Source organism: Python bivittatus, unplaced genomic scaffold, assembly GCF_059951505.1.
Source record: "Python bivittatus isolate LINGU-HERP-01145 unplaced genomic scaffold, Pbiv_v1 ctg000070_np1212, whole genome shotgun sequence".
NCBI classification, from domain to species: Eukaryota; Metazoa; Chordata; class Lepidosauria; order Squamata; family Pythonidae; genus Python; species Python bivittatus.
The window spans coordinates 17,995,994-18,015,523 of record NW_028277034.1 but is presented as its reverse complement, the minus strand read 5'-3'; the positions used below and the strand labels follow the sequence as shown (position 1 = coordinate 18,015,523).

Below are 19,530 nucleotides of genomic sequence, written 5' to 3'. Positions count from 1 at the left end.
CCTATATACAATTCAAGAAGATGGGGGAGAGCAGTATTGATCATTCCACCAGCCAATTCCACCAGTGTGAACCCATCAGGCCCCCAGGCCATTGGCATAGCTAGGTTTTCACACTTTTTCCAAAGGCCAGGAAAGCGGGGCGGCTGTACCTCAGGTGGTAAGCAGTTCTACAGGGTGGGGGCCATGGCAGAAAAGGCCCTCTTCTTAGACCCCGCCAGCTGAAATTCTTTGCCTGGTGAGGTCTGCAACATGCCCCTTCTGCCAGACTGATTGGGGTGGGCGGATATAACGGGGCAAGACAGCTCCTCACATAACCTCGTCCTGTGCCATGAAGGGTTTTAAATTACCACAACAAGATAACTGAATAGTTAAATAAGAATAACTCTTTTCTTGTATAAATGCAATATTGACATTAAAAAGCTATTAATTTGTTGTGATGAGTTTCTATATTGCAGCTGTACTTAAAATGAAACTTTGGGGAGGGGTTATTTGTTTCTTGTTTTTATTATGGTCTCTGATTCACACATATGGGTTATGCATAATCTGTGCAAGACCCTTTCAAAACCTTTTAGAACTTAAGAGTGTTTGACAGGATCTCCATCCATACGTACAATGCAGAAAGGCACAAGTACTGCTGACCTCCATGGAATCTGTTTCAGACTGTCACAGCAATAGCACATTCATCCTTGTGCTTGTTGAGATTCTCTTATTCCCATTTCTTTTTTTAATGCTAGGTGTCTTGCTACTACTATTCTTTTTCCTTTTTTAAACATTACTGTTCTTATTATTAAGTCTTCTGGATCTGCAAGGAGTTGGGTTTTTCCCCCCTCGTTGCAGGAATTTGACCTTTGGCCTGATGGACCCTAAAGAGTCTCATTTTGCAAGTGCCTACTTTGCAGGAGCAAATTCAATCTTCGAATGGACATAAAGGACTGTCCGCCATTTACCAAGCAGACTTGCTCCAGTCACTCTTCCTGTTTGCAAATCACTCTGGCAATGAGCTCTAAAGACAGCTGACTTTAAAGCTATTGCAGCTCCCTAATTCTAAGCTTGAGATTATATCCCAGGACTGGCAGGAGACTTATTTGTTGTTTTGAGACACTGATCAAAATCCTCTCTACTCACAAAAAAGAGGCTGGGTGCCATTGACTTCTTACTGCATTGAGAGACTCTGTATAGTGAAAGAAGGGGAATACCTCTTTTTATTTCAGCACTGCACTCTGTACACCATTATAACTGAAACATCACAATCTGGTTCTCATCATCAACAGTACTGTGCACCAGCAGATAAAGAGAGTTGCAGATTAGACTCTTGGATACAAACTTTATTCTTCAGGACCTCATTCCCTCCACATCGCAAATTGTGAATCTTGAATGGCATACCATCAGTTTCTGTGGGAGAAGGTCTCTCTTCTCTTTCATTTGCCAGAAGACAAGAGGTAAATAGTCCATGTCTTTCAGATAGAAGCAACTTTTTTGCTAAGCAAAAATTAAAGTCAGTTTGTCATGCAACCAGTTCAGTACCCAGAGTTACATTTCTCTATTAACTTGTATCACCACATATGGCTCTGTTCTACTGGTCTTTCAAGAAGCCAAGACAAGTATAGAAGATCTTCCTTTTATGAGGATATTCTGTTTAGCAATAAGACTGGATAGGGTTCATAAGCTTTGCTCAACAGACTACAAGTGAACTCTATAGCAACTTAGTTTCTTTTCAGTACTACTTGTGGTTTTGCTTCAACCAAATACATCAGGTGTATATATTTGAAATGGAGAGGGTTTACTGCCCTATCTCCATGGCTCTTTTTCCATTGTGACACTGTCATTGCACAAACCTGAAGGGTCAGAGCAGCACTGCTGGCCTTGATGTGCTCCCAGTACCAATAGTTCAGGATCACCTCCATTATTTTCAAGGTATGTGGTCCTCTATAACTTCTAGATTCTTTTGATGTTTTCCCAGAGTTACTGCCCTGAATGTTGGTCTAACCTACACCAATCTGCTTGCTAGATTCTAAGATACCTTCAGTGCTGTCAAGAAATGACCTCCTGCAGCAAAAAGAGGCAATTGAGTATGTTCCTTATTCCTGCCTTTTTCTATAGATATTTCCTGGTCCCAAGAGTGAAGGTGGGCTTCAGTATGTCTTAATTTCTTGAGGAATTCTCTTTTTTCCACCCCTTCATTAAGCACTTTATGAATGGCCTAACAGATTTCTATCCTCCAAATTAACTTCCACTTCCAGCATGGAACATCTCCCTTGTTTTCCCTATGCTGATGCCAAGAGTGTTTGAGCTCCTGATGAGGGCTCTTATTCAACTCCTTTCATAGAAATAGCTGTTTTGGTAGCTGTAACATTGGCTGTGTGCCTTTTGAAGAGATTGCCTATCATTTTTCATAATGACAAAGTAGTCCTCCATTAAAATATTTCCTCCCTTCCCTAGTTTTCATTTAAATCAGGATATAATATTGGCTATATTTTAGACCTTGAATTCTTTCAGAAACTTTGCTATATTTCCTGGATGTTTAGTCCCTGGTGCCTAATCCATGTGCATAAATTCACAGAATCCACTCAAAGAACTGCATTTATAGATAAGTAATCAGTTCTTTCTGTCTGTCCGTCTCTTATTTTCAGCCTGTAAATATAAATATATATATATATATATATATATATTTTATAGGCTATCTATAATAGAGTGTGGGTCAAACTCCTTCAAGGTCAGAAGAAATTACAGTCTGAAAATACTGACATCTTTTTGCTTTGTTGACAGCATCCTTGAGTAGTCTTTTGATGACTCCATTACCATCTCCCAGCTCCTCTTCTACTAGTTACCAACGCCGCTGGCTTCGAAGTCAAACAACAAGCTTGGAGAATGGCATCATACCTAGAAGGTAGGTTAACATAAATATATTCTTGTAATGCAGATGTATGTAGTTTACATTTGCAGGCTAAAAAATAAACAGATGTAACTGTTATGGGCATTCACAGATGTGGATTGATCTAAACCAACACAGTTAACAGTTACCATACATTTAACTTTCCCCTTCATATCTGTCTTGTTAAATGAGCTTTCATGAAGGTTCACATATATTGGCTAAAATGTGCAGGTTTACTCTGAAGAGCAGTCCATCCTGAAAGAAAAGGGTGGCAGAGGAAAAGATGAAATTCTTAGCCCCTCAATATACGCTATATGTTTATGTCATTGTAGTTCAGTAGTGTAAAGCTGCCTTTCTATTTTTTAAGGAATTGGACCACTGTATAGTGGGAGAGCTTCATCTAGATAAGATAGAGCCTATAATAGGATCAGAGGATACAATGCTTCTGGAGCTTCAGCAAGTATTCTCACTATACCGATTTAGGGTCAGTGTAGCCTTGAGCACAAGATGCTGTGGATAAATGTGTTGACAGTGACTACCAGGCTCTGGTTATAGAGACGAGTGGGTGCAGTTAATAACAGAATTATTTAAATAATAGACCTTCAGATGACCTAGTTGGTCATTGAAGTTGTTACGTCTTGAAACTAGTTGGTAATGCTTGACTGGCACACAGGAAACCAACCAGGTTTAAAGATACATAAGGAATGAAATACATAAGGAGTTAACTTTATGTATTTAAGGGGTTTGAAGATACATAAGGAATGAAATACATAAGGGGTTAAGTTTATGTAAGGGGTAAACAACTTGGGTGGAAGCTTTATAGAGGGAGATTCAGATTTAAAATAAGAAAGAATTTGCTGATCATAAGAGTGACTAAGCAGTGAAACAGCCTGCCTCCTGGGGTTGTAGATGCTCTATCACTGAAGGTTTTCAAGAAAAGGTTGAACAGCTGTTTGGGATGAAATGAGATTCTTGCTCTGGGCAGGTAATTAGATTATGAGACCTCAAAAGACCTCCTTTCCAACCCTATGATTCTATGAACTATCTAATTGGAGAAGAAATACCACTAATTGCTTCCTGAATACTAGAAGAAACCTCCACATTCCTTTATTGAGATATATTTGCATGTTGCTTCATGTGCTTAACATCTAATTACTTAACACCTAATTACTATGAAGGTTTTGCTATTATATTCCTGGTAGGTTCAACCCACAATTGAAATACGTTTAGCCTGTCATTAGTTGAATCATGTATTGAGACGCAAACGCTGTCTTGGAATCTTCTATGAGTTAGTGGAAGAAGTCTGAACTCAACTGAAAATAACTTGATTAAAGCAGGGAAATAATACCAGTATTCACTGCAGTCATATCACTTGTTTAGGTAGAACTGCTATTCATTGTGGATCAATTTATTTGAAATCCCTTGTTCAAAGTTAAGAGTCTTAGCTCTGCTTTTATCATCCTATCAGGAATTGCAGATTAAAATGCTGTATAACCAGTTTAGAGGAATTTAGTAGGCAAGCCTGTCTATAGGAAAATATAAAATGCAGTAATTTTTTTTTGAATAAGCTTTTAAAGCAAATCACAGTATGTTGATGTCTTCTTAAACTGTGATTACACTGTATTTTTAATAATAACATTCATTTTAATACGTGTAAGTCTCATTGGTTTCCATTGGCAGTTATAATCAGATATACAGAATTGCAAAGGTTTTAAAATGATTTTGATCTACATTCAACATAGACCCCAGGGCAATCATGATAAAATGTTTCTTGCTGTAAAATGTTTTCCTGTAGTCTCAAGATACAAACTGATAGTGTGTATGAGCGAATAGGTAAGAGTTCTAAAAAATGAAAAAGAAAAAAATATCCTCCTCTATTTGTGAACTTGATATAAACATCTAAATTGTGTTTCTATCTTAAGAAAGGTTATTTATTTAAAGGAGAAGTGGAGAAGGCATCAGCTGTCCTCCTCTCGATCCTAGGAGCCCCATTGTTTTTTCCCCATTGACCATTCATTAGGCGAGCAATGGGGATCAGGTTACCATTTCTTCCCTGCTATTAAAAAGAAGAAAATAATTCTGCTGAGGATATTGAAAAGGGTATAGGATGAAATAAGCTGAAACGTTGAAATTGACTGAAGTGTTCACGGGGCTGAGATAGTTCCAGCTACAATGTGATTTGTTTAGTTTTGGCTTAATAGGATTTGTGGAATCTAGTCTTTGTGGCTTGTTGAATGATCATGTCTAAGACAAATAATGGCTTATCATGACATATGAACCCAGTTCTGTTTGACTGAATGGATTTTCTGAAGGTATCACCCCACTAGGCATCAACTAAAATACTTCAAACATTTGTTGGTAGCTGAACACATAATGTAACTTTCTTCTCTGATAGGTCAATTGAAGAAACGTTCAGCATGGCAGATGAAAGCTGTGGACTCAATCCTGCATTGATTCGAAGGAAGAAAATTGCCATCAGCATCATTTTCACCCTTCCTGAGAAAGAAGAGGCCCAGAGAAATTTCCAGGATTTCTTCTTCTCTCATTTCCTCTTATTTGAATCACATATGGGCAAGCTGAAAAGCGCAATTGAAATGGTAAAGCAGTGAACAAATTTAGTTTCTGTGTTTATAACCTCTAAATGGGTTGGAATGAGAGATAATGTATTAGGAGGTCTCTGGGGAGTTTTGTGACTAAATTCCTCTTCAGAAGTTCATATGTTGAGTTACCACAAACTATTCTCTTTCTAAGAATTTCAATATCTATTTTTCTTGTACTTCCTGAATGCTGTGAATATAGTTCAAGTGGCTGAGAGAGAGAAGGTTTTGAACATAGAATTACCTGTACATGCATAACCCTCAATAACCCTGTGCAAGCAGATTTCTAGATTATGTGAAAGCAGCTGTACATGAAAACATTTACTTGTTCTAGATGGGTGCATTGTACATGTGGCCATTAAAGAACAGGTCAGTGAAACATGCCATGTCTGGGCTGGGGCTGGGTGACATAGCCCTCCTTGTGCTTTGATACAATATGTAAGTGATAATTCTGAAGGAGGTTTGCTTTGCATCCAGCATTCCTCCTTGCTTTTAAATAAGACCTACTGTTTTCCCTTTCACTGAGGTTTATCTAAAGCCTTTTTATTTGGTTCCATGGCATGTGGTACCTTCCTGAACATAGTTTTCAGCACATCTACCTGATTGTCTACCTTTAGGTGACAAATGCTTTACTTGACTTTTTTTTCTCCTCCTCCTCCTCCTCCTCCTCCTCCTCCTCCTCCTCCTCCTCCTCCTCCTCCACCTCCTCCTCCTCCTCCTCCTCCTCCTCCTCCTCTTCTTCTTCTTCTTCTTCTTCTTCTTCTTCTTCTTCTTCTTCTTCTTCTTCTTCTTCTTCTTCTTCTTCTTCTTCTTCTTCTTCTTCTTCTTCTTCTTCTTCTTCTTCTTCTTCTTCTTCTTCTTCTTCTTCTTCTGGGAGGGAGAAGGTAATAAGGGCTGTACTGAGATGGGTAAGGGAATGATGCAGACTAGTTGGGGCTGTATCATATTCGTAGGCAGGGGTGAAATTTTCTAGGTTTTTCTCACTGTGGCATATTTCCACAGTTTTTGGATACTTTCTGCCTCAAAATGGTCAGAAGGGCTCTAGAAATGGCAAAAAATGAGTTTCAGTTGGAGCCTTAGGTTGCCTTTACCTTTTTTTTTTTGTAGGCAAATACTAGGAAGAAGAAAGTGTAAAAGCCTGTATACCAAGCTTGGTTCCAACACTTGACCTTTTTCTAAGCTTTTTAATATACATCTGGAAAGAATCGCCTTTGTCTTTATTTTTAAACCCATTATTATTTTTTCCCCCCAAGGCCATGATCACATGTAGAAAAATAGCAGAAACAAACCAAAGAGTGCAAGTTTACATTAGCCGTGTTATGGATGCATTGGATGAATTTAGGTGAGTTACTGTTACATCAAATTATATAGGGACAGTCAAGGTATAGATTTGCATTTATTCTTAAGGTTCATCTGGATCACAACCCAGATGTGGATTTTTTTTTTTTCATTTTTGTCCTTGTACTAACCTATCTGAGTTTTCTGTATGCCTATGCTTTCTCTTTGCTACAGTTGAGTTTTTTTAAAAAAAGTTTTGTATTTGTACATTACATATATAACCTGAGGAATATTAGCACCATTAGTAATGAGCATATACTTTTTTTGTAAATAAAGAATGTAGGAGGGGAAAAGAAAAGAAACCATTTTAAACTTTTCTATCAAGTAAATGTTTAGACACCTTGTATTCAAAGCTTTTGCCTAGTGAAATATGATGTGATATGATCTGAACTGTATTCATGTAAATTTTGGTGGAGATCATTTGAATCACCCTCCGTTGAAACTACACATTCATAGTGCAGATATTAAGGATGAATATGTTTTTTCTGTTAAACTTGATTTCTCTAACACAGTCTATAATAAATAGAGAATTCCTACTTTCATTTGTTGACCTCTGCCTTCTCTTTCCCTTCAGATCCTTTAGGCTAACTTATTCTAGAAATGGTCTTATGTGCAACATTATTTTCTGAAAGAGGCAAAAGGTCATTTCTGGATGCTCATTTATGGGATGGTGATGTCATTTCTATTCCTTAAACACACACAAATAAACCTGCAATTCAGAAACACAGTCCTTTACTCAGTGGTGTTCTGGAGCCAGCTTGTACTAGCTGATGGGAGCTGATTGTTAAATTTTCAGGAATTGAAAGCAGAGCTGAGCCCCAGTGCCTAGGACGTGATCAGCTGCTTGGCAGCTAGTGGCGCAGTGGCAGCAATGGTGCTGTCAGAGTTAGTTGTTAAATCTCTATTAGCACATCACTGCCTTTACCCATGGTAGAACATCCATAACTTTACAATATAGCAGGATAAAATAGGAGTTAAAGAAAAAAGTAAATCTGTCTTGTTGACTTCAACTCCTGATGATTTCATGGAAATGTCCATGCTGTTTACCTAGTGGCAGTACAGAAGGATTGTTTACCTACAGACCTGGGATTTTGTAATGGTCTCCCATCCAAGTATTAGCCAAGTCCAATTCTATTTAGCCTTTTTGGAGTCTGCCAGATGCTCCCATTTCCTCTGATGCTGCATGTGTAGACACAAATCTGTGTTTAATCTAAGGCATAACCCTAAATTGTACAAATTGGTTAGAAAATTGTTTTTTTTATAAAACTTAAAGCCGCTATTCTTTAAATACATGTTTGTTTGTAGATTATAATAAGAATACTCCATTATTTATTTATACTATGATAAATACTTCAATATTGCTCCATCAATGTCAAGAATGTTTCCTGGCTTTATATACTCTAAGCCAGTATTTTTCTTTTTATATGTGTATGTGTGTATATGTAGGTGTGTGTATGTATCTCTCTCTCTCTCTTTCTCTCTCTCTCTCTCTCTATATATATATATACACACATACACACACACACACACACATACATACATATGTGTGTGTGTGTATATTTTATATTAAAAGTTTTAAGAACAATATTAACTATAACAAACTAAATTAGAACAGAGAGTGAAAAAGAAAGGAAAAAAAGAAAAAGCTAAAAGTGCGATAAAAGAAAATAGACGGAATTAGAGAAAAAAGAACACGATATAAAGAAAGATACATAGACATAAAGAAATGGCTTCTGATATTCTTCACAGCAGTTATAAGTACAATTATATTTTAACCTCTCTCTCTAAAGTTGGAGAGGTTAAAATATAATTGTACTTATAACTGCAGTTATAAGTTATAGAGAAAGACTCTCTTCTTTCTATAATCTATCCTGTCTAATTGTCAAACCATAAATCACAAGTTCATTTTTTTTTGGTTTTATGCAAAAAGTCCATAAGGGGTTTCCAGACACCAATAAATGTAGATATTGTCTTTTTTACAATTAAGGAAGTCAGTTTATCCATCTCAGTAGGATCTGTCAATTTCACCAACCATTCCTCCATAGTGGGTAGTGCTGAATCTTTCCATCTCTGTGTATGTGGTAATCTCACCACAGTAAACATATATTGAAATAATCTTCCATGATTCTTTTCTAACTTTGTATCCATCAATCCTAAAAGGAAAAGTTCTGGCTTCAACTGAATATTAATCTTTAAAAACATCTGTATCAGTGTATGTATTTGAGTCCAATTTTTTTTAGCTTTTTTACATGTCCACCAAGCATGATAGAATGTCCCTTCATGTTATTCACATTTCCAACATACATATGAAGTGCCTTTATACATTCGATAATTTCTCTGGCATCATGTACCAACGATACATCATTTTTTGAAAATTCTCTTTAAGATCATAACATAAATGTAAATATCAACCATTTTGACTCCATATTTTTCCATTGATCCATTTGTATGTTATAACCAAAATTCTTAGCCCACTTTATCATACATTCTTTAACCTGTTCTTCCTCTGTTTCCAATTTCAAAGTTTATACATTTTAGCAATTACATGTTCATCATTGATGCACAATTATACTTCAAATTCTGTCTTGCTTTGCTCCATACCATAAGTCGTTTTGCCCATTCTGAATCTTTCTGATAACTGTAAATGTGAAAACCACTGACATTTATATCCATCTGCTATTAGTTGCTCTCTTGATTTAATGTTAAATTCCCCTTGATGGTTTTCCAGTAATTCCTAGTACGACAACCATTTGTCTTTGCCTGCTGTTTCTCTTCTGTGGAATGCTTCTTGAGCTGAGATCCACAGAAGTGTTTTCAGGCACAACCTGGGTTTATATCTATTCCATATTCTCAATATGGCATGTCTAATAAAATGATTTTTTAAATCCACTTTAATTTTAACTTTATCGTACCATAAATATCCATGCCATCCAAACCTCATATCATGACTTTCTAATTCTAAAAGTCTCTTGTTTCTCAGCAACATCCATTTTTTTCATCCAAACCAAGCAACAAGCTGCAAAATACAATTTCAAATCTGATAAATCCAGTCCTCCTCTTTCTTGTGCATCTTGCAACACTTTAACTCATGTTGTTTTTCTCTTGCCATACAAATTTAGATATATCTTTTTGCCATTGTTTAAATGGTACATCAGTTGTCAAAACAGGTATTCTCTGAAACAGAAACATCATTCTAGGCAAAACATTCATTTTTATCACAGAGATTCTCCCCAACAGTGTTTTTCAAACTTGGCAAGTTTAAGAAGTGTGAACTTCAGCTCCGAGAATTTCCTAGCCAGCATGCGCTAAGCCCTTAGCTAGGCCATTCTGGTCCCAGAAATCAGTGGTATACAGCTGTGTAAAGTAGAGGCCAGTAGCATCTGTGACTAAATATTTGGTTAGAAATTCTTCAATAACTTTAATAGCAATAACTTGCAGCTGGGTAGTTGTGGTTTTTCATGTCAGCACACTGCTGATTAGATTTATATCCTACATTTCTGAGACTTCTGGGGAAGAAATGGTGGACTGAAGACAGCTCTGTGAAAAGTGGAGCCGATGACTGCAGCAGAATGAAGAGCCAGCGAGTAAACTGGCTCTTTGATAATTCCTCTCCAGACAAGGAGAGGAATTGAGATTGCCCACAAGTGGTCCAGACTGCTGCTCCTTGCAAGGAGACTACAAGACAGCAGTCTCCAGTGGGTTTAGAGCTCTGGGAGACAAGGGCCATCTCGTTCAAACCACAGTCAGTGCCTTTGAAAGGACACTAAGTTTGCATATTTCCTTTTCTAATTACTTTCAGAAATTGCTTGTTAACTGCTTTTCAGCTATTAGGAACCTTTGGATCAACAAATTTTACAGCACCAAGTGAGTTTCCTTCAATCCTTAGCGAAAGAAAGTTGTAACTACATGTTTAAGAACTTTAAAAAAAAAATTTTTTTTTTAATAAACAGCAAAAGGATCATTAAAAACTTGATTTGGAAAGTTACAAATGGACTAAGGGTCCAGATAAATTTGAAATAAGATTTTGAAATTAATTATAAAGAATCCTTCCCATGGGAAAATGCTTTTGTATTGATTAAAAAAAAACATAATAAGATAAGACTTTAAAAATTGGACACTAGAAGGAATTAAATTTTATAATTAAAGGAGAAGAACACTCACTCAACTTACAGAATGAAGCAAAATATTTTAACATTGGACATACTGAAGGATATTTTTGAACAGTGGACCCAGAAGTTAATTTTAAGAGTGTCTGCCTTTATAGATAGACCATGTTAAAAGATGTTATGGAAGAAGAACAGGTTTTACCTGACTGATTTGAAAGTGGATTTAAAAATGACATACTACAAGAATGACATGGAAAAAGATGTTACACTGGACATACAAAAGAAATCAGTGAGGTCTTAATAATTAAAAGGGACATACAAATAACACACTAAGAGTGACCTTGATAATTTTTCTATATTGGATTTACAAAAGAGGCTTGTTGAACTTTTGAAGAATTTTGTGAGAAGGGACAAAGAAAACATGAAAAGAAATGAAGTTCTAGAACATTATTTGAAGGGACTAAAGATCAAGATTGTTAGAAGTAAAAGGAAGGAATATAAAGTTGGTTTATTTGATCAGTGTTAAAATAGATATATTGTTATCTGTGATAAGCCTTGGTGGACTTTTGCCGACTTCAGGACTGAAATGATGAGGCTTTAAGGATAGGTAAGAGATGGGAAATGGGAAGAAGAAATCATTTGCTGAATTTTAAGAGAAGGTAATAAGTTACTAAAAAATGTTTATATTTGTAATGAAGGGGGAAGTCACTTTTTAATATATTTTTCTTTACAATATTCTAATTTTTTTTATTTTATATTTCTCTATTTTTTGTTTTTTCTTTTCTGCACCTTTTTTCTTTTTTTTCTTTTCTTTTTTTTTAGTTTGTATTATTTTTTACTGTTGTAATTGTAATCTTTAATAAAATTACAGTGGTACCTCGGGATACGAACGCCTCTACTAACGAACGTTTCGGGTTACGACCAGCTTCGGCAGGAAAATTTTACCTCTGGTTACGAACTCGCCTCGACATACGAACCGGATCCGTGGCCATTTTCCCTGCTGCCACGCGGTCGCGGCTTCCTGTGGGCGAGGTCGCGGTAGCAAGGAGACGTTCGGTGAGGCTTGTGGTGTGTTTGGCGGTGTTTTGCGAAGGTTTTTGGTGTGTGTGTTAGCATGGCTCCAAAGAAAATGCAGAGCAGGCTTGGCGGGAGTAAGGCTCTGAAGAGAAAAGTGACAATCGAGCTGAAGAAGGAAATTATAGAAAAGCACGATCGTGGCATTCGTGTGACTGATCTGGCCTCAGAGTACAAGATGGCGAAGTCGACCATCTCGACTATTCTCAAGAATAAAGATGCCATCAGAGGAGCTGATGTGGCAAAAGGAGTGTCAATCTTAACGAGGCAGAGGACACCAGTGCTGGAAGAGGTGGAAAAGCTGTTGTTGGTGTGGCTGAATGAGAAACAGCTGGCAGGTGATAGCGTGAGTGAGGCTATGATCTGCGAGAAAGCCAGGAAGCTGCACAGTGATTTGCTGCAGACAAACCCCTCTACCAGCGCAGCAAGTGAGGAATTTAAAGCCAGCAGAGGCTGGTTTGAGAAATTCCGAAAGAGAAGTGGCATCCACAGTGTGGCAAGACATGGTGAGGCTTCCAGTTCTGACAAGGCTGCTGCAGAAGCCTACAAGAAAGAATTTGAGGACTTCATGAAGGCGGAAGGGTACGTCGCTGAGCAAGTGTTCAACTGCGACGAGACAGGGCTCTTCTGGAAGAAGATGCCAAAGAGAACCTACATCACGCAGGAGGAAAAGGCACTGCCAGGGCACAAGCCCATGAAGGACAGATTGACCCTTTTGCTGTGTGCGAATGCAAGCGGCGACCTGAAGATTAAGCCGCTACTTGTGTACCATTCCCAGACCCCTCGTGCATTCAGGGAGCACAATGTGAACAAGGCCAGACTGCCTGTCATGTGGAGGGCCAATGCGAGAGCATGAGTCACAAGGCAGTTGTTCATGGAATGGCTGCACGAGGTGTTCGCACCCAGCGTTAAAAAATACCTGTCTGAGAACCAGCTGCCTGAAAGGTGCCTTCTCCTGATGGACAATGCCCCGGCACACCCTCCAGCCTTGGTGGATGACATGGACGCCGAGTACGACTTCATAAAGGTCAGGTTCCTCCCCCCCAACACGACACCTCTTCTGCAGCCCATGGACCAGCAAGTGATCTGCAACTTCAAGAAGTTGTACACAAAAGCGCTCTTCACCAGGTGTTTCAATGTCACCGAAGAAACATCCTTGACTCTCAAAGAGTTTTGGAAAAAACATTTCAATGTCCTCCACTGCATCAGCCTCATTGACAAAGCCTGGGAAGATGTCACCTGCCGGACCTTAAACTCCGCCTGGAGGAAACTGTGGCCAGAATGTGTTGCTGGACATGAGTGTGAAGGGTCTGATGCAGAGGTAGTGGAGGAGATTGTGTCCATGGGCAAGAGCATGGGTCTGATTGTGGATGATGCAGACATAGAGGAGCTTGTTGAGGACCATAAGGAGGAGCTGACCACAGAAGAACTTGCTCAGCTCCAGAGTGAGCAACAGAAGGCGCTGGGTGAGGAGCATTCCACTGAGGAAGAGGAGGAGGGGGAGGAGGTGAGCTGTGATGCGATCAAGTCCATCATGGAAAAATGGAATGAGTGCCAGGATTTCATTGAGAAGCACCACCCCAACAGAACTGTGACAAGCAGAGTGCTGAATCTTATGAACGATAACGTGTTCTCTCATTTCCGGAGGGTTATGCAGCGCAGGAAAAAACAACAGACTTTAGACAGGTTTTTCCCCAGAACTGAGCCTGCAGCTAAGAGGCAAAGAAGAGAGGAAACCCCTGAAGGGGACCCTCCCTCCAACCAATAACTGCCTCCCCACCCCATTCTCCCTCTTCATGCTGTGCCAGTTGCACTGTTTTTCATGTTTTTGTGGTGTAAAAATAAAATGCATATGTTTCAGAACGGATTGTACTTTACATTGAACCTTATGGGGAAATTGCCTCGGGTTGCGACCAAATTTGGGCGGAGGGCGGAACGGATTAACCGGATTTACATTGAACCCTATGGGGAAATTTGCGACCAAATTCGGAGGGCAGAACGGATTAACCGGATTTACATTGAACCCTATGGGAAATTTTGCTTCGGGTTACGACCAACTCGGGATACGCCCAGAGTCACGGAACGGATTAAGTTCGTATCCCGAGGTACCACTGTACTGTTAAAAAACGGTTTATATCCCACCTTTCCTTCAGGAGCTCCAGGCAACATCCATAGTACTTCCTATAATTTTCTGTTCAGCAACTGCTTTTTGAGGTAGATTGGGCTGAGACATAGCAACTGGCTCAAAGACATCTACTGAATTTGCATTGCTGCATCTCCAAAACCACCAGATCAGACTGGCTTTCTACCCTGATGAACACAAAATGTACCTCTGGTGCAAGGAGGGAAACTACTAGAGTTGAAAGAGAATTAGTACCTTGGCAAGAATATAAAGCTTCAGTCAACTTAAATTAACATGCAAATACAAAACTTGAAAAATGAATGACCAATATGAGAGAAGTACATTGAGGTGTTTTGGGTATATAGAGAGAATGAGTGAGGATAAATAGAAAAACAAATATACAAAGGAAAAGTGAATGGATCAAGACGAAACAGCAGCAGCACTGGTTGTCTCCCCCATTACGGGCAAAACGTTTTTAATTTTGAACCATTTGCACTCGTTTAAGCTAACAGGATCCTTTTCTTTTGGTAGAACTGCAATATGGAATTTATACACAGTTCCAAGGATTGCAGAACCTGTATGGCTTACTATGATGTCCTGTGCTTCAGAAAAGAATCTGTTATGCCAGCACTTTCTCAAGGAATTTGCTGCTTTGATAGAACAGAGCAGCAAAAACCAGTAAGTAACCTTGCTTCTTGTTGCTCCTCTAGTTAGGGAAGTTTACTGCAGAAATCTAATTTTGTTTCTGCCTCTTGTTTTCATAGGTTTCTTGCTGCTCTGTTAACAGCAGTGTTAACCTATCACTTGGCCTGGGTCCCTACTGTGATGCCAGTTGATCATCTCCCCATCAGGGCTTTCTCTGAGAAGCATGCCTCCTCATCTGTGAACATGCTGGCAAAATCACATCCCTACAATCCACTTTGGGCACAGCTTGGTCAGTGCAAAGCTTCAAATCTAAACTCAAGATGACTTGATAGACAATGAAGGTCTTTTCTGGGGATAGATACATGCTCATATGCATGAACTTAACTTATTTATTTTAACTTTTATACCACCAAATCCTAAAGGACTTCCAGCAGTTAACAGATATAATATTAATGGTAGAAATCAATTTTAAAAATCCATGAAACATTCATGATAAGAGGCAACATTAAAAATAAATAGAATCGGCCATAAGAATATACATACATACATACATACATACATACATACATACATTCAGGCCTTCTGATTGCAAGGTACAGACTTTTTGGTTTGATAATCCTTTTAAAGTGGATAATGCATATACCCTATAATAACTGATTATTATAAGTGATATTCCAAAAGATCATTAAAAAATCCACTGAGCAATTATAGATCACTTTTTTCCAGACTAATTATTTTTGTAAACAAGATTCAAATGTCTAGTATCAAACATAATGGCTTGCTCCTTGCGGTCATAAAGTTATTAAAGGGAAATTTTGTCTTGTGAGATGTATTGTTACTATCATGATGCATGCCCTCTAGTGGTTACTGAATAGTTTGCACACTACAAAAGTGGGTTTTATTTTCTCTTTGACACCTGTAATAATGAAATTATGAAAGCATATTTTCATGAAAGAGACATAATCTGAATCTCATAAATGCCATAGATTGTAATAACACTTTACATTGTTTACATGTTTGCCGATTTGCTTCCGTGTCCAATTCAAGGTGTTGAATTACCTTGAAAGCCCTTCATGGCACAGGACCAGGTTATCTGAGGAGCCGTCTCGCTCCCGTTATATCCACCTGCCCCATTTGGTCTGGCAGAAGGGGCATGTTGCAGACTCCACCAGTCAAGGAATTTCGGCTGGTGGGGTCTAGGAAGAGGGCCTTTTCTGCCGTGGCCCCCACCCTGTGGAACAGCTTACCACCTGGCCGCCCCCACTCTCCTGGTCTTTGGAAAAAGTGTGAAAACCTAGCTATGCCAGATGGCCTGGGGGACTGATGGGGGCTCGCATTGTTGGAATTGGCTGGTGGGATGATCGATACTGCTCCCCCCATCATCTTGAATTGTATATAGGCTTTTTATATAAGATTGTTATTAGTTATTTTAACATGGATATTTATATTTTTATTGTTTTCACTGTTTTGGATTTTAATTGAGAAGTGCCCAGATTCACTCTCTGGGGGAGATGGGCGGCATATACATTTAATAAACAAACAAACAAACATTATCCCAGAGTCCAGTAAAAGCATTGTGATATATACATTAGGTCATTTGGATCCCAAATTGGAAGTCATATTACTTAATTTACCTCCCCCACTTCCCCAAACTGGACCAAGCATCCAATTGTTATGCCGATAGAAGTAGAGTGAAAGGATGTTTCTGTGCAACAATCAAACAGTAGAACCAGTCATTATACCTGACAAGTATTCAATTTTGTTCTGTAAATAATCTAAAATTGTGTAGCACAATTATAAGTTACCTAAAATGTATGGATATCAAATACATTTCAATTTCCAACATTTCTAGATAAATAGAATTGTTCAGAACTTTCAAACTCAATTTCACAGCTTATGCTACAGTATTAGTATTTAAATCAGAGGGCTATGTTTTAGCAGGATCTTAATCTCATGGTGCTTTTTAATTGAATACTATGTTGGGAATTGTTACCATAATAGCTATACTGACAACTGATTTTAGCTGTCTTGTCCCTGTTGCCCTATCTGTGAGATATGAGTTTTCAGATTCTTTTGAATTACAGTCCTTTGCATAATCTGGCAAAAATTGTTTTTAAAAAATTAAATTCTGTTGAGAGTTCATGTTCTTCTACAGAAATGAATAGAGTAAAAGTGGGTTCCTAAAGTGGATCATTTTATTGAGCTTTCGTTTGTCATTTAAGGTGGGGTAATTATTATTACAATGTTTAAAACCTTAGTGCTGACTTTGGTTGTTCCTTTCTAGATAAGTTAAACTAATACATCGGATTTTTGGCATTGCTTTGACCCATATCAATTAATTTTTTTCTTTGTTCACTATATTTATTTAGGTGATTTATATGGTGCTGTAGGTTCACCAGTCAGAATGACAAGGACAGTAATTGTTGGAAAACATAAGGATTTTGTTCAGCGCATACTCTATGTCCTCACATATTTCTTACGGTGCTCTGAGTTGCAAGAGAATCACCTGATCTGGAATGGGCAGGTTGGCAGAGGAGAGCAAGCTGTGAATGGTAGCAAAATTATGACAACACTAGAAAAGGGAGAAGTTGAAGAATCCGATTATGTGGTTGTCACAATTCAAAACGAACCTGCTCTTGTACCGCCTGTCCTGCCTCAAAAGAGTGATAGTGATGCTGCTGCTGCTGCTGCTGCTACTGGGAAATATGAGGGCTGCTTTGAATCTGCCTGCTTCAAGGGCAAGCATGAGAGGCTGAATGCTGGATGCAGTTCTGAAGCATCCCCTTGCTTCTCCAGAGTTGGTTCCCCAAAAGGAATTGTAGGGGAAGTTAAAAAGGGGAAAGCTGTAGCCAATTCAGAACCCATATGTGGAAGGCATGATAAATTAGAGGATTTAACTGCAAGAATGAATGAGGGCAAGCAGCACAGTGTAACGGGACAGTTGTTTCACAACTTGGCAGCTGTTCCACATCCCAAGAAGATTGCCCAGATGTATTCTCAATTGGAAAAGGTTACCTTCCAGATTGGAAGCTCCACCTCACCAGAATCTGATTCTGAAAGCCAAAGAACGGAAGTAAACAAAACTATGGAGAAACGCAGGAGTAAAACTAAACCTCTATGTGCCCTATCAAGTCCGGTACATATAACATCTAGGACCCCACAAGAGAAATCTGACTTATGTCTTAAAGCCTGTACTAGCCAGAAAGTTAGTGAAACACAAATATCAAGTGCACCTTGGCTGCTGTCAGTTCCACAGTCTGCCATTCCTGATAGAAAAATCAGAACTGTAAACCTGGGAAAACTAGATCAAGTTTATAGTACAAGTTGTGAAAACTTTGAAGGAAATTCTCTTGACTGTGATTCAGGACGTTCCATTGATGTACAGAGGTCTGGCCAAGCAGTTACTAAGAGCATCCCCTGTGGGGATATTGAAAGCAAACACCATTGTAGAATGGAAGAGGACATTCCTAGAAACGAAAGTTCTGATAGTGCTCTTGGAGAGAGTGATGATGAAGGTTGCACGTACATTCCAGATGAGCAGTCAGTCATCTCTGTTAACTGTAGACCTGAAGAACTTTTAGAAGTGGAACTTGCCTTGCCAAGGTAAAGGAAAAAATAATAATAATCAGAACTTCTGAGGGTTGTTTTAGTTTTAGCTTTTTGCACTGTTCTGAGATAGTTATTGGGTAGTCTGATGGAATATGTAGCCTATCATCTCCAGCTTAATGCTTTCCCAGAATGTTTGACTTTAATTCCACTGATTCCTAGCCAGAACAGTGGAATCTTAAATTTAAATCTTTAGCTTGGGAAAGGCTGCATTTACCCAACTAACCTAGCCACAATTTTTTATATGTACTAATACTAATAGCGTAGTGAGAATTTGTACGCATTGTTATTACTTTTACATGTATGCATACCCCATCATTGTTATTTCCTTTCTGGAGAAGAAACTTTGTATTGAATGCAAAAAAGAAGGAAGAAATAGTAAGCCAAAGAAATTGAAAGGCATGAAGAAAAAGAAAAGGAAATTGCTAAAATTGTTTTATACCAATATAATTCACTATACCTTTCTATCCTTCTTCCACTACGTCCATACACAAATTCATACACTGCCTTTTGTTTCTTCAACTATTCACTTCTTTCTCTTTCCTCTTGATACATTCAGTTTTCTTTCACATTTTTGTTTTGATCTTCATTCATTCTGTCTATATGACCAAACCGGATCAACATACTTCTTTCATATTGGCCATTCACTTTTGTGTTTGATCCACATTTATTCAGCTCCCAATTATTCTTGACTATCCCTTATATTATCACATATATTGCATAGGTACATCATCCTATTCCCCCTACATTCAACTGACTTTTGTTTCTCCTGACATACCCAACCATCACTGCCTCATAATAGAGCATGCTCCTATACACAGACATTTACACTTATTTCAGCAAGGTTAATTCATCACAACCAATGTGTTTTAGCCATTTGCTATCAGCATTTGCACATCTTAAAATTATTCTATGCACGTTCCCATTTTCATTAACATTATATCAAGATAACATAAATTCAACTACTAGTTTTTTGCTGTTTGGGATCATTCATTCCATCTTCCCTGTCAAGCCCAACTACCATGGTCTTTGATACATTAGTTTATACATCCATATTCTGAATTGCATCATACAATGTATCTAATACTCTCTGCAAATCATTCAGGTTTTCAGGCAAAAATGTAGTATAATCTGTGTACAAAAATAAGCATACATTATGACCCCAACCAA

At 38.3% G+C, this 19,530-nt stretch overlaps 1 protein-coding gene across 4 annotated transcripts in view; it reads left to right on the top strand.

Moving 5' to 3' along the window:
• Positions 1 to 19,530, top strand: part of FNIP2 (folliculin interacting protein 2) — an 80,142-nt gene that overhangs the window by 46,413 nt on the left and 14,199 nt on the right. For all 4 annotated transcript variants that reach the window (XM_088132712.1, XM_088132713.1, XM_088132714.1 and 1 more), the window contains 6 exons: positions 2,767 to 2,887; positions 5,268 to 5,469; positions 6,723 to 6,811; positions 14,641 to 14,787; positions 14,874 to 15,043; positions 17,124 to 18,357. In XM_088132712.1, coding sequence (XP_087988838.1) covers positions 2,767 to 2,887; positions 5,268 to 5,469; positions 6,723 to 6,811; positions 14,641 to 14,787; positions 14,874 to 15,043; positions 17,124 to 18,357 — 1,963 coding nt within the window. The remainder of the gene's footprint in view (positions 1 to 2,766; positions 2,888 to 5,267; positions 5,470 to 6,722; positions 6,812 to 14,640; positions 14,788 to 14,873; positions 15,044 to 17,123; positions 18,358 to 19,530) is intronic.